The sequence below is a fragment of the Sander vitreus genome, chromosome 12 (assembly GCF_031162955.1).
Source record: "Sander vitreus isolate 19-12246 chromosome 12, sanVit1, whole genome shotgun sequence".
Taxonomy (NCBI): Eukaryota; Metazoa; Chordata; class Actinopteri; order Perciformes; family Percidae; genus Sander; species Sander vitreus.
In genome coordinates, this window is record NC_135866.1 from 230,356 (window position 1) to 250,764 (window position 20,409).

The window sequence follows — 20,409 nt, forward strand, 5'->3', positions numbered from 1 at the left end:
GCCAGACTGCTTTAAGGGGCGAGACAAGATATGAGACTGACCTCCCAAGAAGACAACAGCAGTCATGTCAGCAAGTGCCCCCTCAAAGCCCTGTAGCAGCCATAGAAATAATACCTGGAGCAGAGGAGCAAGTCAAGTGGCAAAGTCCATATAGGGGGAAGTGTGGATGGATGGGGATGGATTTTGCCACTTAAAGTCACACACATGCACACACACACACACACACACACACACACACACACACACACACACACACACAGACACACACTTCCTCTTGATCAGCTGTGAGTGGAGGAATCTCCATGGCAACAGGCGCCAGAGGAGCAGAGCTTAAAGGGATATTTCACCATTGGAAAGATGAATATATCTTTAAATTGGGTCACTTATGTAGTAGAAATGTATTTTTTTTTAAGAAATTGGTGGCTTCTAGGCCGAGAAAAGCCAGAAAACGTGTTTTTGGCTCATGTGGATGAAAGACAGCAAATCCCAGAATGCACTTACTTCGCTGCTCTGAGTCCACTCCCAAGCCACGCCTACCGGTTACAGACAGACAGACAGTGAGACAGACAGACAGACAGACAGACAGACAGACAGTGAGACAGTCAACTCAACTCAAATGTGTTTTATTGTCATTTCAACCATATACACGAAACAACGTTTCACCGTGGCTCAAGTGGTGTTACACATTTAAAATATATAAAAACGACATTATATAAAAACGACATACAAAACAGGCTACATTTAGTGCACACACATTATATGCTCCGTAAAGTTCAGCTAACACATAGCTACTAGCATTAGCGCTTGGTGGGCTGTAAATACCGAGTATAAACACAGCCGTAAATTAGTTAGCAGTTAGTCGGATACAAGGTCTCCATAGCTGGCGGGCGAAGCTGTGTTGAGTATTCCGTCTGTAATAAAGTTTCGTGCATATTCTCCAATCTGTACCAATGTATCCCGGTGGTACACGTGTGCGGTAGTTTGAATGCACATAATTGTTGTTATAAAAAAAATTTCCGGCAATCTTCGGAGAAAGATGACAGTCTAACCCCCTATGGGCGGGTTGAAAACATGCGGAATTAGCTCCTACTACTGGCTGTAGTCCATAGCCTCTGGACAAAAATGATGATGATGACGGAAAATGACCATTTTTGCGTCATCAGAGGCTTTTTTCCAGACCCACAATACAGAGATCTCTGGTCTCAGGGGGACATGAGGGAGGGAAGCACGGCCATAAAAAATACTACCATGTTTCTACTGATACAAAGCTTAATGCTAAATCGGTGAAGTATCCCTTTAACTGGCCCATTGCCATCTGTGCCCTGTTGCATGCCTATCTCTCCTGAACATTCAACATTCAACATGTCACAGCACCCCATGGCAAAGTCACCCTGGGCTGAAAACATATTTTCAAAGTCTAAATTTGATGATCAATCTGCACATTTTTGATTTAAATTATGAATCTGTGACATTGCTCCACTGTCACTTGTGGTGCAACCTTTTTACAGCTGTTGAAAGCTGTTTTAAATGGTCTCCTCAAGGTTTGGTTTCTGTAGGTTTTACAGGCAAAACGTTTTTGGTGAACAAGAAGTGATGCAGTTCAAAGTTTGCAGTGGAAAAAATCATGAAACAAGTTATTAGCATGGGCTTACTTCATACAGTTGGGGGGGACAATAAACATACCATTTCTCAAGAGCTATTTTTAAAGGGGACACACATGTTGCAGCCAAATTTGTACTTGCATAGGATATGTGTAGTTGTGGAACTCCAGTAAGTAGTAAGGTAAATTATTCACTTTAGAATAGATATTCACAGATTTGAACTTCCGGGATCTATTACTCTATAGCAAAATGTTATTAAATCACAAACGACAAATTTTTCCTACCGTAGTCAGGTTAACAACGAGCTACAGACTGATTTTCATCAAAACGAGCCGTCCTCCAACCTGGAGAAATAACATTGGTCTCTACGAGCAGCTGGCGGTGAGACGGCAGTAAGACGAGTGCTTAGGGACCGTCTACAAACTACAACACTGAAAACAGATACAACAACAATATTTATTCATTTAATGATTAAATAAGGTAGTGTCTCCAAACTTACCACAATTATAACTTGTCTCCTGCTGGTTATACTACAGCACTTACTTTTCAAAAATAGGCATATGCCTAATTTTGGGGAATATGTTTTGCCAAAAAAAATGTAATACATGTCATAATTACAGAGTCATGTCTCCAAAACGACTCCACATAGAGAAGCCCCTCTGCTGGTTGTACTACAGCACTTACCTTTCCAAAATAGGCATAATCATAATTTTGGGGAATATCTTTTGCCAAAAACATTTAATATTTTAATAATTAAATAGAGTTGTGTCTCTAAACTTACCTCACACATAATTAGTGTTCTGCTGGTTATACTACATCACTTACCTTTAAAAAATAGACATAAGGGACTGTTCGTTATTTATTCCAGGGGCCACCGGAGGAGTTTTGGGACCTTTAGTCAAAATAGACCTGACCCTCCCTTCACCAGCAATGGATTTTGGATGACCCTCCAAAATGATATGGAAACAAGGGATGACCCTCCCCAACTACTTATTGATGTCTTCTGTACTGGTTTGTGCTTGGAAAAGATAAACAGATGCCCATTGTTCTTTTACAGCCATGACATACATGAGTTAACCTCTGCATTCTCATCTTACACATCCCACTCCTCTGTTATGGTGGGGGGGCCATTTCAGTAGATTTACTCACTAACATTGTTGTGGAAACACAATAAGCATGGGAACTAAATGCACACTTCCTGCATTACTGCATTATTTCAAATACTAAGTTACTCATCTAGTAAACTAGTATTCACATGAAATAAAACAATAAAACATTGAGACCATTCAGCAAAGCACACTGGGTAATAAGACATTCAACACTGGTTGCTATGTACTCGTCACTAGTCTTCCTCAGTCATTGTATATTTTAGCATATTGGTAAAGCTGCCAAAGCTCAACATTATCCAAAACTCCATTTCTCAGACAAGCGTCAGTTTGGGAGCTTGCATGCTACCACTCCTTCCTTCTCAAATGCCTTGAAAAGGCTGTCGTTTATATATATAATATCACCGGGAACCAAAGGATATTTGAGTCTGGTATGGCTGCAGCCTGGAGACCTCCCGTCTCATGCCCTCCCGGCTTGGTGCAGTCCGCAAGCGTTGACTTTTCAAAATAAAAGCTTGCGTCTGGTCAGCTATGTTTTCGTACGGTGTTTCGGTTGTTTTTGAAAATAATTTTTTCATCAGATGTCTTAGTTACAAAACGATGGAGCTAGCAAAGCAGTTTTGTGTTCATATGTGCGAGCAGGATTAATTCAGTTTGGGAAATCCCGCGGTCTTTAAAGCTACAGCTCAAATTGTCTGGCTGTCTAAACAGGGAGGGACCCATCTGCTAGTGATAGGGGCCGAGACTGAGAGAGCTACATGGATAGATATGCACCAAACAAGCCACTTTGAAATGTTGCTGTTCTCACGAATACAAAAGTTGGGTGACCCTCCCCCCTAGACTAAAAAAAATTGGATGACCCTCCCCTCAACAAAGAATAAAACGACATGACCCTCCCCTATTTTCCTCCGGTGGTCCATTTCATAAATACCGAACGATCCCTAATCATAATTTGGTCCCTAATCATAATTTTGGGGAATATCTTTTGCCGTAAAAAATAATAATAATAATATATGTTATAATTACAAAGAAGCATGTCTCCAAAACTATTCCACACATATAACCCCCCCCTGCTGGTTGTCTGAATTTCTTTTCAAGTGCACCAGATTGATGCATTTAAACGTTAAAATATTTTCTTACAGGGGAGCATGCCCATGGACCCCCCCCCCTAGGGAGGCTTGTGCCCCAGTGCAGCTCTAGGTCTAGTGAGGCCCCTGGGGCAGTGTCCCCGTTTTAAGTTTACAAAGATGAAAACAAATATGGAAGTAAATCTGTGCCATTTTGAATTTGAATTTTTAACACAGAATTTTTTTTTGCATCTAAATCAGACTTTGAATTTTAAAAGCCATCGGATTTCTAGCACTGACATTTTTTTTGACTATGACATTTTTTTTCAATGTTTAAAAAAATTCAATGTAAACAAATTTGATGTCTCAAAAAATTCAGTGTAAAAATATTCAGAGTCAACATGCGGGTAACCAAGGAGAAGTAATCGATCCCTGTATCAAATCATCCAACATCCAGCCAATCAAGTTATACTCCATTGGTCATGTGACACCGAAACAGGAAGGCGGTGAAGTTCAGGTGAGCTCTGGTCAGAGCTCCGGTCAGAGCTCAGCATGGCTCAGAACACAAATGATGGCGCTTCGGTGAGTGTACTCTTTATTTACCTTTTGTGTTCGTAAAAGTCAGTATTAGTTACTGGACACGTTGCACATTAACAGAATTTGTTGAACAATGTCTACAGGGAACTTTTAATGAGGTGGCGTTCGTTAAAAGTGTGTTAGCTATTAGCCAGCGTTATGTTAGCTATTAGCCAGCGTTATGTTAGCTATAAGCCAGCGTTATGTTAGCTATTAGCCAGCGTTATGTTAGCTATAAGCCAGCGTTATGTTAGCTATTAGCCAGCGTTATGTTAGCTATTAGCCAGCGTTATGTTAGCTATTAGCCAGCGTTATGTTAGCTATTAGCCAGCGTTATGTTAGCTATAAGCCAGCGTTATGTTAGCTATTAGCCAGCGTTATGTTAGCTAATAGCTAACGTTATGTTAGCATGGTTTATGATGTGGCTGGCAAGAAATATCTGACTGACAGTTTGTTTAACAGCTGCCTATTAAGTTATTAGCTGTTTCACTTTACCCAAAACATTAAAAGAAGGCGCAAATGATTTCATTAAAGTGTTAACTGGTAACAGCCTGGGTCGTGGTTGCTCATAAGTTAGTAGCCCCATTCACACTGCCGTTTGCAAAGTTAAGTTTTTCGCGCTAAATTACATAATTACATAATCACCATCAGTAAACTGGACACTGTCTGACTCCCTCACTCGCGGGGACAGAGGCTGTTTTCCGGGGGGGAAGTACAAAGTCCTGACGTCCACTACAGAGGACATTTATAAATTAGCATTTTTCATATGAAAATAAATAAGCTCAGCTCTGAAAACTCACTCAGATATTCATGAGATGTTAACTTACTTGAAACAATAAAAAAAAACATAAAAATGTTTAAGTTAAGAATATCATGCTTATCTTTATTTTTTCCATAAAATGTGCTCACACAGTGATTTTGTTTTTCTCTCCTAGGAACTCCTGCTTAATCATCTCTTAGAAAGACTTCGCTCTCGATTGGAGCATATTCTGGGATGCATGCCTCTGGATCTGGACTTCTTAGAGTTCACTTGCACACAATAACTTGTGTTTTTAAATGCTGTATCCAGTCAAGTAACTGTTTGATTTTAGGGGGGGGACACAATCCTCAGATGGGGTAGGTCCTGACCCCGCGACACCCCCCCCCCACCCCCCCCCTATGATTTTTGACTATGGTTATTAGCGTTTATGGGAGCTGTGGTCAGGATGGAGAGGGAACACTGAAGCCTTAATGTATTTGAGTACACCAAATATATTCCATCAAATGTTCTGTATGCCTCTCTAATTAGACTAATTGATGAGTGATGTTATTGATCAAAAGTGTGTGGTTTGACGTTCCTTTTAGGGAAATTATATACTTGGTCATACTTGTTGTGCTTATGGACAATTCTGTTGGGGTTGTTTATATTGCTGTTGCCTGTTTTCATAATTCTGTCTGTTTCTTGTTTTGTATATTTATTCTGTATATTTCTGTTCCCTGTTGTGTAGATTTATCTTGTTTTGTGTATTCTGGATTGTGTATATTTCTGTTTCCTGTTTTATTTTGATAGTCTGTTTTCTGTCTTGTAGTGTCTAGTTCTGCTTCCTGTGTTTTCTCGCTTGTGTGATTGTCTAATGTTGTGTCCACCTGTTCCCCAGCCCTGGTGTCACCAGTCCCATGTTTGCTCGTTACCTAGTTTATTTAGCCCGTGTTTCCTTTGTCTCTTGTCAGATCGTTTTATGTCAATCGGTGCTTTCCGACCGGATAGTACTTGTACTTTTTAGAGGAAAAGTACACTTCTAAGCAGTTCTAAGAACTACTCTCCCCCAAAATCGTTTGCATTCCCACTGGCCAAGTGGCCAAAGGGACTGGTAGGAGGGGTAAGGGAGTGACGCAAGCACTGCAACGGTCTTTATAGCATCGTCACTAGACCTTAGCGCCACATACAACAAACACTAACAACAAATGATGCTAATACTTGTGCACTTTTCCTATATTAAATGCATGTCCATTCTCGTAGTAATTCACGTAATGTTTTGCTCAACACAGACGGGGCTTTATTATACTCGGAACAGACCCCGCCTCTGCCTGCTGCTGCGCTGTGGACGTGTGTGTGTGTGTGTGTGTGTGTGTGTGTGACGGCCGGCGAGCCGCAGGACACGCTTGTGGAGTTTAACTCTGAAAAGACAGTTAACCACAGGTTCCCGTTAATCTTATGATGGACATGTGTTGTGATATTTAAACAAACGAACCGTCAACGGCGAAATAAAAGCCTCTTATTTACGAGAGCGGTCTTAGAGACCTCCAGCTCACAGCGAGGTGTCGGAGCATGACTGGCCCAGCGACGAGCTAGAAGCCGGGGCAGGCGTCTGCTGGCTGTCGCCTCACTTCATGGAGCTTCTCAACTCCGAAAACTTTGAAGCAAATTGTCAATTCGGCATCAATTATCGCAAGAATGCCTATACTCGAAATCTAAACAGTTAATTTCTCGCCTAAAACGTTGTCGGAAGTGAATTAAATGATGAATAAGGTGGAATGGTGAAAATTGTTAAAAATGTCCCGTTGTTGGTTGTTGCTCTGCCTGCAAGTTCCGAGTTGGCAGTGACGTTTAGTTCTAAGAACTGCAAAAATCCCTCCGGTCAGAAAGCCCCCCTCTCTTCAGTTTCTGTGCTCCCTGGATTCCCTTTGTTCCCTGGTTTTTTTGTACTTCTCTGATTTTTTGGATTCCCTTTTGAATTCATTCTGGAATTGTTTTTTTGCCTGCTGCAGCTCTCAGGACTCCCTTGGTTTGTTTTTGTGTTTTGCTCAAATAAATCCTCACTTCAACTTGCTCCTGCCTGCCTGCCTCTCTCTGTGATTGGGTCCTTTAATTCCCTACAACCTAACAATACTTCAGACTGGAATAAAACACAAAGACAACAAGTAGCCAAAATTCATGATATCATCAAATAAAAGGCAGCGGCCCAGCATCAGATCAGCAGAATAAGCATGTCTGAATGTTTAATCCCAGTGTAGACATACCCATATTCAGTCTTCCTTAAGATTGTTCTTCCACATGACTAAAAGGGAAGCTGCCACATCTCTTAATATTACCTGAGTGTATGTGCAGGGAATGATGGATTATTGATCAGTAACACTGACTACTGAGCCAGGTGCTGAGTCATTTCACTGTTTTTTTTGGTTTTGGAACAAAATATTGCCAATCTCTGTTTCTGTTTATCGACTAAGTGGCTTTATTTGATCTTAATCCAGGTCAGTCTCAATGAACTACCCTATACTGCAAAAACTACTAAATGCATCTCATGCCCTCTCGCTCTCCCAATACCACTCACACACTTCCAACACACATCCAGCACTTTTTGCATTTAGCAGCCTGTGCAGCTAATTATCCATGAGCATTGCTAGCACAATTAAAACCAGGAGATCCAGAGGCAGTTCTTGACAGATATGAAGGAAAGCCTTTATTATCTATAGCCAGTCGAAGCAGCCCAGGCCCTGCCAAGCAATGCCAGAGGTCATTGATCTTGTAGGAGTGCAGGCTGTGAGGGATGATGCACTTGTGCTGGTCCCCAGAGGCAGCGGATCCATTAAGATGTCTTAATCCAGTTCATTAGGCAGGACTCCGTTTGCTGCTGTTACTCAGCGTGTCCCAACAATGCCAGGTTTTAGAGGTTTGGATGAACTAATTCATCAGTTTATGCCTGAATTATTATTATTATTATTATTATTATCATTATTATTATTATTATTCATTTTAAATGAATAATGAATCATTTTAAACCTTAATTAAAAAAAGCAACAATCTGAGGAAGAGAGGAACCCAACTCCAAACAGAGATGGTAGTACTGTTAATAAAAAACTATCTCATTGCCTGAACCTGCACACTCACAAGACTATCAGGGGCTTTTTGGAAGGGAAAGGAAACAAGTAATAAACAAAAGTTCATAAAAACATATTTTTGTTTTGAAATAAAATAACGCCTATTTTTGAGCTGTGGCAACCGAGAGCAACATCTGGTCAGCGTTGGCGGTCCATCTCCTTCATCTTAATATGCCCTGTGCTTCTGAGAATCCTCTCTGCTCTAATCTGGACCATAAATCACATGAAGACATGTCTGGCTCTGAGTTACGGCCCTCTGGCAGTGAACTTGGATACATTGCAGTCTTAAGATATGCATGAGTATAATTATGAGAGATAATTCAAGATGTTCCTTCTGGGTGACAGAAATGGTGTTGAAGGATCTTGTTTTTCTTTTTTTCACTTTGTCACAGTTACAATTTGGGCTGCTTACAAATTCTCATTTTAGCATTAATAAGTCATCATCATTTACAGTTTACTTTACTTTGAGGCATCAAATTAAATCTGTTAGGTTGCTTTATGACATAAAAAAGGAAGAGAATGCTGTTTTGCTGAAACTCTGCTAGAGTTATTAAAGTTGTACTTGGTTCCTGAAGAGACATTTTGAAAACATGATTAAGCTTTTAAGCCCAATCTTTGTCTCCTGCTGGAGAAAATCCATGTTTTAGCTAATTGTGTTCCGCTTCTGCTAAGTGGAAAATACTGTAGGGATGCACTGATCCGTTGCTGACCTAATTAAAGGGTAACTACCGTTTTTTTTCAACCTATGTTTTTGTGTCTAAGTGTCTGATGGGAACAACAGTCTTTGACATTGGTCCAGTATTAAGAGAGATCTCTGCAGTCAGCAGCGGAGAAACAAGCTACAATGTAAGTTAATAGGACAATTGTCCAGCTTGTCTTTACCTTCACTAAAGTGCTTGTTTTGCCACTGACAGACTCAGATTAATATTCTAAGTGTCTGACAACATTATGGAAATAAATTCTACAGAGATAGACCTTTTAAAACCTCTTTCTGTTTAACCAGAAACAGCTCTGAAGTCACTAGCGCTAACCCCTCCAGATATCTTGGACGGGCATTGGCAATTAGCAATAGCTATAAATGCTGTGATGCTGTACAAGATTTGTTGCACAGATGTCTATGTCTAAGCATCTCTCCCTATTCAAATACACATGAAATGAAAAACTCCATTTAAAAAAGCAATACTTTTAGCGTGTATAGAGCCAACATATTGTCACATGTAAATCATTAAACTATGTGTTTATTTCAACCAAAACTAGAGTTGTGATGCTTGGAAAAGTAGAAAGACGACCCAAAACGGCTTTTCATAGTTTTATTTTGTTTCTGTCGACTTTGAATTTATGAGTTTATTTACATGGGGTCTGGTGGGTTTAGCGAACGCAATTTTGCAGATGTTTATATGTTTTAAAAAAAGGATCTTACTCTTTAACAGAAAGGTTAGACCTCCTTAGAGATCCTTTCTATAATGTTGTCAGACACTTAGAATATTAATCTGAGTCTTTCAGCGGCAAAACGAGCACTTTTGTGAAGGTAAGCCAAGACAAGCTGGACAATGTCCCTATTAACTTACATTGTAGCTTGTTTCTCCGCTGCCGACTGCAGCGATCTCTCTTAATACTGGACCAATGTCAAAGATTGTTGTTCCCATCAGTCACTTAGACAAAAAACAGGTTGAAAAAAAACGGTAGTTACCCTTTAAGTGGGTCAGGTATCAGTCTAGCCTCACTTTGCCAGACCTTCCTCCACAGCGCTGCGGAGGAGGATCTGGCTAGTCCTGGTCATCCTTAGGTGTCTATTAAATGCAGTTTGCTGTCTGATTGAGACCGCCACAGTGATGCAGAGACTATTTATATACAAGAGTCCTGAATTACCATTTACAAGTGCTGTTATGCAACATGCACACTCTTCCATGTACATGCACACACACGTTCATACATGCAGAAACGCAGAGCAACTCCTTTTCACACCATTTAACCATTTAAATACATTCCATTAAACATAACAGACAATGTTTTAAACACATAGTTAATGTTGTGGAACGGAAACTATGACCTTTGTGACATTTCTGCTGCACTTATTGTCTGTCCTGTGTTGCTTTGCTAGTCTCTTTGATAAACCAAATCTAGCGTTAGGAACAGCAGCATGTCACCGCCAGCCGGACTGACTGCTAGTTTGGGTGCTGTCATTTTCTTTAGTCTGTGGCCCAACAGGTAAATTAGCTCTGCAAGCTAACATTAATTAGTCCAAAATAAATTGAAGCATGAAACACAATGGATCTATTTACATTTAACCAGAATCCCAATTGTTCTCTAAACCTAAGGTGCTTTTGTTGCCTAAACCTTAACTGTGCCTCTGAACATAATCCAGGCAGCCATTATGTTTTACTTTAGTTAGGTGGTCCCAAAGACAATTACCTAACACATAGTTGTGTGAACATTAAAGTAAAGTCAATTGAGTCATTTGGGAAACAAACAAAAGCATCGTAAAAGATTGATAGCCTTTGTGAAATGCAAGCTATAAAAGCGAGTAAGATTCTCTAATCAAACTGTTTTGTGTGTGTGTTGACAGATGGTATGTTTGGGAGGTGTCACCCTGTTCCAGTGAAGGAGGTTTACACCTATGATGTCTCCCCGTCTGTAGTGCAACGCTTCAGGACGCTGCTGGAGAAGCTCTCTAACAGAGGTATACACACGCACACACACACACACACACACACACACACACACACGCACACACACACACACATGCACACACACACACACACACACACACACACACACACACACACACACACACACACACACACACACATGAAGTTGCTTTCAGGTTCCATATGTACCATATGTCAACATAAGAAGCACACTGGAATTTTACTCATAAAAGTTTGCATTTTGTTGTGTATTTGTTGTGAAACTGTGTCTTCTACAAATTATGTTCATATCCTCAGGATATGTTGAAGATGACATGTAATGTAGAACAGCTTTAGATGTTGTTCCAAGCTTGACTGCCCTCTTGGAAAAGCCATGGTTGTATTAGTATATGAAAAGTCATATAATACAGATATGGACAGAATGGAATACAGAAGGAATAGAGAATGAATAGAGTGAGTATCAAGACTTGAATAAATGTGAAATATTGGTTTAATTTTAATTACATTTGCATTTTATAACTTGTGTGGAAATGATTAATAATCAGTTGTTTGTCCCTTTTCCGGTGTAAGAGCTGCTGGTATTGTACTGCACCACTAGAGGGAGACAAACACCTGTGGAACAGCCTATTTGGTATCTGTGAGCATTTCATGCACTTTCATCATGCAGCTTTGCTTTGAACGACAGGACAGGAAAAAAAGAGCCTGGTACTCTCTTGAGCTTTTCGTGAAGAGGGAATCATACTGTACAACACTTATTTTGGGAGGAGTTTCCCCCTTGCCTTTTTTCCCAACATCTTCTTTTGAGCCTGATTTGGTTAGATAAGATAAGATATACTTTATTGTCCCCGAAGGGAAATCTGTTTTGGACTCTGTCCGTTCTGCAGCTTTACAAAGACAACACAAAATACAGAAAATAAGCATCTCTCAACACATACTCTCATGTAACACAAAACATGCTCTCATATACATTAGACAGGTACCTATATAGTAATGCTCTCATATACATTAGACAGGTCCCTATATAGTAATACTCTCATATACATTAGATAGGTACCTATATAGTAATACTCTCATATACATTAGATAGGTACCTATATAGTAATGCTCTCATATACATTAGATAGGTACCTATATAGTAATGCTCTCATATACATTAGACAAGTCCCTATATAGTAATACTCTCATATACATTAGATAGGTACCCTATATAGTAATGCTCTCATATACATTAGATAGGTACCTATATAGTAATGCTCTCATATACATTAGATAGGTACCTATATAGTAATGCTCTCATATACATTAGACAGGTCCCTATATAGTAATACTCTCATATACATTAGACAGGTACCTATATAGTAATGCTCTCATATACATTAGATAGGTACCTATATAGTAATGCTCTCATATACATTAGATAGGTACCTATATAGTAATGCTCTCATATACATTAGACAGGTCCCTATATAGTAATACTCTCATATACATTAGACAGGTCCCTATATAGTAATACTCTCATATACATTAGACAGGTACCTATATAGTAATGCTCTCATATACATTAGATAGGTACCTATATAGTAATGCTCTCATATACATTAGACAGGTCCCTATATAGTAATACTCTCATATACATTAGATAGGTACCTATATAGTAATGCTCTCATATACATTAGATAGGTACCCTATATAGTAATGCTCTCATATACATTAGACAGGTCCCTATATAGTAATACTCTCATATACATTAGATAGGTACCTATATAGTAATGCTCTCATATACATTAGATAGGTACCTATATAGTAATGCTCTCATATACATTAGATAGGTACCTATATAGTAATGCTCTCATATACATTAGATAGGTACCCTATATAGTAATGCTCTCATATACATTAGATAGGTACCTATATAGTAATGCTCTCATATACATTAGATAGGTACCTATATAGTAATGCTCTCATATACATTAGACAGGTCCCTATATAGTAATACTCTCATATACATTAGATAGGTACCTATATAGTAATGCTCTCATATACATTAGACAGGTCCCTATATAGTAATACTCTCATATACATTAGATAGGTACCTATATAGTAATACTCTCATATACATTAGATAGGTACCTATATAGTAATGCTCTCATATACATTAGACAGGTCCCTATATAGTAATACTCTCATATACATTAGATAGGTACCTATATAGTAATGCTCTCATATACATTAGACAGGTCCCTATATAGTAATGCTCTCATATACATTAGACAGGTCCCTATATAGTAATACTCTCATATACATTAGATAGGTACCTATATAGTAATACTCTCATATACATTAGATAGGTACCTATATAGTAATGCTCTCATATACATTAGATAGGTACCTATATAGTAAGCACATTAACTCCTCCTTTCATTGGCAGTTTCTAATTGAGCAACCCTGTACGTATTGCACAAAATGACACAGTGCACTGACTGCACAACCCAAATAGCCTACGTATTGCACAACTAACATATTGCACAACTCAAATAGCCAACATATTGCACAAATGACACATTTCCACATAACCTATGCAGTACACAATGACATATTGAACAATTCAACAGCCCATGTATTGCCCACTAACATATTGCATAACCCCAATAACCTACTTATTTCACGATGACATAGTGCACAACCCAGCCAGCCTACATGTTAGTGTTGATGAACTTAATGGACACAGGCACAAATGAGTGTTTATATCGGTTTAGCCTGCATTTAGGAAACCTGAATCTTCTACCAGAGGGTAAAAGCTGTCATTCTGGGTGAAGTATGTGGGTCTGATCGGAAACTATTTTTTGTGCCTGTCTGATAACCGACTGCTCATAAATTATCTGGGGGGGACAGATGGTTTTTGACCGCCATAATCTTCATATCTGTCTGTACCTGACGGGCGATCTGTGATTTGGACTGTACTGTCAGGTTACCATATTTAAGAATACTCTCTAGTATTGCATGATAGAACAACAACATATTTTTTTGCTCGACTCCATACACTCCAAGTCTTCGTAGAAAATGCATCCTCTGTTGAAGTCTGTAACAGAGAGTATTCACGTGGTCCTTCCAGCTGAGTGCATTATCGATATGTACACCAAGGTACTTGTAAGAGCTAACCTGGGTAATGGGTAAGTTGTTGATCACTACAGGCCTGGTGTCACCTATGGCCTTTGGGTCAAACACCATTTCCTCAGTCTTGGTCACATTTAGTACAAGATAGTTGTCGTCGCCCCACTGGACAAATTCCTCAATTTCCGTATGATATGCTGCTGAGCTTCTATCTTTATGCATAAGACCGAGGATTGCTGTATCATCTGAGAATTTAATAATATAATTGTCATTGTGGAGTCTAGTGCTGTTGTTAGTATGCAATGTAAAGAGGACTGGAGAGCTGACTGAGGGGCACCAGTGCTGATTGGCCCGGGCTCTGTGAGAGCATTATTCACTCTGACCTGTTGGGTACGGTTTGTTAAAAAAGTAAAATACCAGTTGAGAATAAAAGGTTTAACATTTATGTGATTCAGTCTCTGGATGAGCATGTGAGGCTGCAGAGTGTTAAAAGCTGAACTAAAATCAACAAACAAAATGCGTGTGTAGGTCTTGGAGGCCTCAAGGTGTTTAGTGACCAGATGTGAAATGCTGTTAATACCATCATCTGTATATAAGCAAACTGAAAAGGATCTAAAACCACACCAACATCTTGCTGAAGAAATGACACCATGGTTGTTGTCCCTCCTCTCCCTCTACAAAAGAAAAAAACTAAACAACAAAACTGCTCCTTAGTTTAATTCGCCGAATCGGCACTCGGCAGGAGAGCTGGAGAAATATTCAGATTTCACAGAGAGGCGATGAGTTTGAAGGCATTTGTCAGGCGCTCGGAAGTGAAATGAATTATGCAAATTAGATGTTTGGCCCCAGCTGTCTGCAGAAGCCATTAGGGAGGACACAACTGTACAGACTGAAGCATCTGCATTTCAGGCCCTACCAGTCCACTGAAAGATAACAGTTTACTCTCTTCTTATCCTTTTCTATTAAAACATTCTTTCTTCCTCACTTTTTTCTGTCTTTCCATATATTAATTACTTTCTTGCCAAAAGTTATATGAGAAGATCAATACCATTCTTTTGTTTGTCTGTAAACTACAGCGAGGATAGCTGTTTCCCCATTTGTCTCTATGCTAAGTTGAGCTAACCGTCTCGTGGCTGCAGCTTCATATTGATAGACAGATAGGAGAGTTGTGTTGATCTCCTCATCTAACTCTTGGCAAGAAAGCACAAAAGTATGTTCCCAAAAATAATTTTGTATTATTGGCCATCGTTTCTATCAGTTATAAACATTGTACTTAATCTGCTAATTTCTAAAGTCTAGTAACATCCATGCTACAGCAAACAGCAAGACACACAGCCTTGTTGTAAACATGAAACAGTTCACCCAGATTATTTAAACCACTCTACATATTCTGCATTCTCATTAGTGATACAACTAATGGTCATTTCCACTATAAATTAATCATTCTTTGCATAATTTTTTGGATTAATCTATTAATAGCTGTATTCACTTATTGTTTAAAGCGTTTTCCAGGTTAGAGGGAATGCATAGCGCACAACAACCAATGAGTGGTGACGTTAAATCACCTGTTTCATGTAACGTTATCCTAACAATACTTGAGTGGCTCTAGAAACTTTTTCTTTCACATATGCAGTTATACTCCCCAACACCAGTAAACACATTTTGAGGTGTAACAAAGGTGTAAAGAGTTCTCCTTTAAAGTTAACCTCTGTTAAACTACTATTGAGTCAACAATGACTTTTGTAGCCCTAGTTTATCTTGTTTTGGAAATCCACCCTGTGGCTGTGGCAATAAACAGACAAATACACCAACAATCAAGAATTAAGTCAAATTAAAAACAACCTCATGTACCCATACTCAACCATCATAATGTTTGATGTGACGGAGTGTGAGGTACCGAGCTAGCATGCACGAGGAGTGAAAAAGAGGGTTTTGTTTAGCCTAAAAGAAAGAAAACAGTTGACCAAATATGTAGAGTTCTATAGGCCCATAAATGAGGCTAAACTAAACAGAAGCTTAACTCAGCCTAAGCTTTCATTGAATAAACTAAAACTATACAGACTAAACTGACACAACAAACTGAAGACAAAGGGGAACTTATGTAATGGCCAAACAGATCATTTCTTGGCTTCACACTTGGTACATTCTGATTGGCCACTTCCTATATTTAAGAGCTTTGGTTTAGGTGAAGCATATTTTGTAACAAAACATATGATTTTTTGCCTTCAGGGCCTTGAGATGTATGGGGAACTTCTTGAGAGAGTCAGGAAGTTTTTTGTCTTGTTGTCTGGGTGAATGAAAAGTTGACATATAAACAACATGTATGTAAGATGGTAAATAAAAGTGAAAATGTTATTAATATTATGAGGTACTTGGCTGGTTGTTCAGACATGAGTCTTATGCTGATGATTTATAAAGCAAAAGATCAGTTTTTGATTATGGGTGTCTTGTGGATCGGCAGCTAGGTCCACACTTAGTAAGTTAGACGTGGTTCAGGCTAGGGCCTTGACGTTATGTACTGGGACATTCCGAATGACGCCGACCCGGCGCTGCTAGTGGAGGCAGGGGAGGCGCCACTAAGGCTGCGACATGCAAAATTGGCATTTGAACTATTTTGTAAAAATAAAAGCTTTGGAACAGCTCTTCCTTCAATCCATCTGCTAGCAGAGTGTTGGGAGTTTAGAAAGGGTTAGAGCAGGCTTATTAGAGGCAGTATTTTACATTATGTTAAGCCATATGCAGAGGAGCTTAAACTTAATGAGAAAGAAATAGTGCCTTCTGTCTGCTGGCTATCCCACACTGGCTGTTGCCTGAGGCTGATGTGGATCCATTAAAAAGTAAATACAGGATGGAAGAGTAGGACATTTTGCGTGGAGGAGCACCTTAGTTAATCAATGGAACAGTTCCATACATATTTATAGTGATGTTCAAGAGACCCAGAGAGTAGGCAAGTAGGATTAGTTTTTTTATGTTCCCTATGTTCATTTTTTAATAAATTTTTTTAGGCAGTGTCATAGACTGCCTGATGGATTATCTAATTTTTTCGACAGAGTTGGTAGCAATACTATGGGCTCTGTGGTGGGTAGTAGAAGTTGGGGTGGAGAAAGTTATTTGTTTTGATTCACTGTCTGCCTTGATGGTAGTAGTAGGGGGAGAATGTGATGGGGCTAGGTCAGATTTAGTTTTTAGATTGGAGAGGCAGGGGTATAGTGTGGGTTTCTTGTGGATTCCAGTGCATGTTGGGGTTGAGGGGAATGAGGCTGCAGATAAAGCTGCTAAAGCAAGTTTAGAAGGAGACAGGGTGGAGGTGGAGGTGCCTGTTGGTAGACTGTAGAGTGTAGCATCATCAATGAAAGACAGTAGTGGCAGCATGAGTGGAATGAAGACACCAGAGGAATGACGCTTTATGACGTTCACCCATCAGTTAAACCAGGAAATACAAAGAGTTTGCCTCAGATTGATCAGATTAAGCTGCCAGATTAAGGCTGGGACATTGCAGGTTGACAAGTGGTCTGTTCCTGTTTGAGAAACTGGTGGGAAAACACAGGGAAGGCAAGTGTCAATACTGTGGAGTACAAGAGTCAAAAACACCAGCATGTATTATCCAAGATATAGAAAAAGAAGAAATACTTTAATGATGGTCAAGGGGAAAACTATTCTGCATCTACAACTATGAGTTCAGTCAGTTAAGTTGGATTTGCACTCTAATAATTCAACGTTATTATGGATAATCCTTGTTTTAATTTGGATGAAAGGCCAGCTATAGTTTCAGTGAGTCAAGGCCATGACACTGCTGCCTTCACTCACTCTTTGTAAACTTCCAGTGTCGATGATTGTCATCATCAATCAATATTGTGTATTTTGATTAAAAAAAGAGCAATTATTGATAACTTTTGTGATATAGTTTTGGTATATATGTTATTGTTTTTAAATTATGAAGAGGCAAATATCAGATATTCAAAGTAAAAGGGAGAGGGACCGCGACGTACGCTAATATTACTAGCTAGCCCCTGGCAAAGCAGAAGAGCGGCCAGCAGCTCCGGTCTGGCTGGGTTTGAGTTGCTGCAGCCTCTGCTGAAGGTCCACAGCTGTGGACTATTTGTGGCGGGTGCCGCTGGTCGGTTGTTGACGTTAGCGAACTGCTTTCGAACATTTCCGATCATCGTTAGATGGTGTAGCACATAACGTTAGCATCAAATTACAAAGAACTGACATGTGACTTTGATTGGCACAAACAACATCACTGGCCTGGCCAATTAACTTGCACAACATACTGTTTTACTGGCCCCGGTCCATCGGGCCATTGCTTATGTCGAACCCTGTTATACATGCACTAAATTGAGAGATGTCTGAGTGAGGGAGCTGCCCATTGAAGGCGACCCAAGCAGTTGGGGGTTTGGTGCCTTGCTCAAGGGCACCTTAGCAGTGCCCAGGAGATGAGCTGGCACCTACTGCAGCCTCCCCCCATATGCTAAGAATAGGAGACTGTTATTTGTGGGTCTAAGGAATTTGGGAATTGAAATATTTCCCCTTAAAACTCTGATGGGTGATGGTCCTAATGAAAAGAAAGAGCATTGGAAATAATACACTTTCTGAATTCCACAGACCTATATTGGAAAATATAAGTCTAGCAGGATCCTCAATGTAGATTGCCATTACCAGTGTGAGGCAGCAATGCAACAGTGTCTAGTCTGCCGGAAAAAAAAACAAAGAAGAAAAAGATTTCCCGGCAGAGGTAAACAGCTGTTATCACTGTGCAACTGCTCATATTAGCTGGTATGTTTTTTTGGAATGGTCCTGCTGTAGTTTTAAAGGACTGACACAATGTGGTCTGCATGGGTGAGTAGAGAGTGTCCCTCTGGTCTTCAGTTTAGGGATTCTACTAGTGAAAAAGGTTGAGGAAACTTAGGCACTCAAGAGGGTAAAGTTTAAAAAAGCCTTTAATATCATTAAAGTAACTCACCCAGTAAAACCGTCCGCACCATGTTGGAGTCCTGCAGCGTCGCGGGTTCAAATCCGACCTGCTGCCCTTTGCTGCATGTCATCCCCCCCATCTCTCTCTCCCCCTTTCATGCCTACCCACTGTCTCTATGTAATAAAGGGAAAAGCCCCAAAAAATAATCTTTAAAAAAAAAAAAAAAAACATGCCAACATTTTTTGGACATTAAGGCCTTCATCAGGGCAAGTACACAATGAGCTGTCTCTCAAGGTCCTGACACACCCAGCCAACAGCCAAGAGCTAGTGCCGACGAAGTCCGACTGTTATTGGGGGCCAACTGGGACATAATTCACAATTACCTTACACACATTCTGTACAAGTGAAATGCTCTCAGACACTCTACTGAAATGCTTTCATATACACTGAACAATTATACGCTCACATACTATACTGAAACCTCACACACATCTAGTGAAATGCTCTCACACACTATTGAAAGGTTCTCATAGTGTTTCAGTAGTGTATATGAGAGCGTTTCATTAGTGTATATGTACGAAGAGGATTAGGGCCACATGTGAAAAATGTATTTGAGTTCTGAGTTTAAAGTCAAAACTCTGTGAAAAAAGAATTCTGACCTTTTTCTCAGAATTCTGACTTTTTTGTCAAGGCATGGACGCTTGACTACTGACTTCCTGAAGCTCATTTGCGGTTGGTCCTTCTGGATAAAAGTGCCAACTTCAGCCCTGAAAACATTCTGCATCTTCGCCCCTTTTGCACCACATTTAGTCAGCTATTCAGAAGTGGAAGCATCTCACTCAGCACCCTCTGCCCTTTTACCTCAACTGGTTTCAAACCTCCTGACCGCATTTCTGTGTTTGGTTTAGTCTGTTAGAAGTGTAGAGTCATATTCTGGCAGACCCTCCAACATTTACTAACCTGTTGTGTCAGATGCCGTCTGTTCACCCGCCGCTAACGCCCGTTTTCTCAGCCACCGGCTGCCATTAAAGACTCAGTTTTATGGCTGTTTGGTGGCGAAAGCTGGCCTAACACACTATGAAGCTGTTAGAGAGGCTTGTGCCTGATTTTGTGGCAGTTGAGGTCGTAATTCATCTGAAATGTTCTGGAATGAGTGGAGCTGACTAAATTAGCTCAGAAGGGTGGATGCAGTTGTGTCAGACAATGTGTTATTTTTCGTGGACCATCAACAGTAATAAAATGTCGGCAGTGGTAGTGTCTTGTTCAGGAGGACTCAGGAGAATTCTATCAAACCCCAACACTAATAGAGACTGACACTGACACTGTGCAGTGGAGGCTGAAGAGATTTGAGTTGGATAGGAAAAGATATTAACCATTTCTTAACTTATTTTATTAGTTCTTGGAGCATGTTATGCTTTTTATTATGCAGAATTATCAGCTGAATCTAATATATCTTTATTTCTTAATACAACTTAAAAAATAAGTTGTATGACCTGGAAAGGAGGAAGAGCCTTGTTAACATTGGTG

The 20,409-nt window shown here is 39.8% G+C and overlaps 1 protein-coding gene across 2 annotated transcripts in view; it reads left to right on the forward strand.

Moving 5' to 3' along the window:
• LOC144526488 (receptor-type tyrosine-protein phosphatase N2-like) overlaps positions 1-20,409 on the forward strand; it is a 313,934-nt gene that overhangs the window by 60,948 nt on the left and 232,577 nt on the right. For both annotated transcript variants that reach the window (XM_078263997.1, XM_078263998.1), the window contains exon 3: positions 10,775-10,888. In XM_078263997.1, coding sequence (XP_078120123.1) covers positions 10,775-10,888 — 114 coding nt within the window. The remainder of the gene's footprint in view (positions 1-10,774; positions 10,889-20,409) is intronic.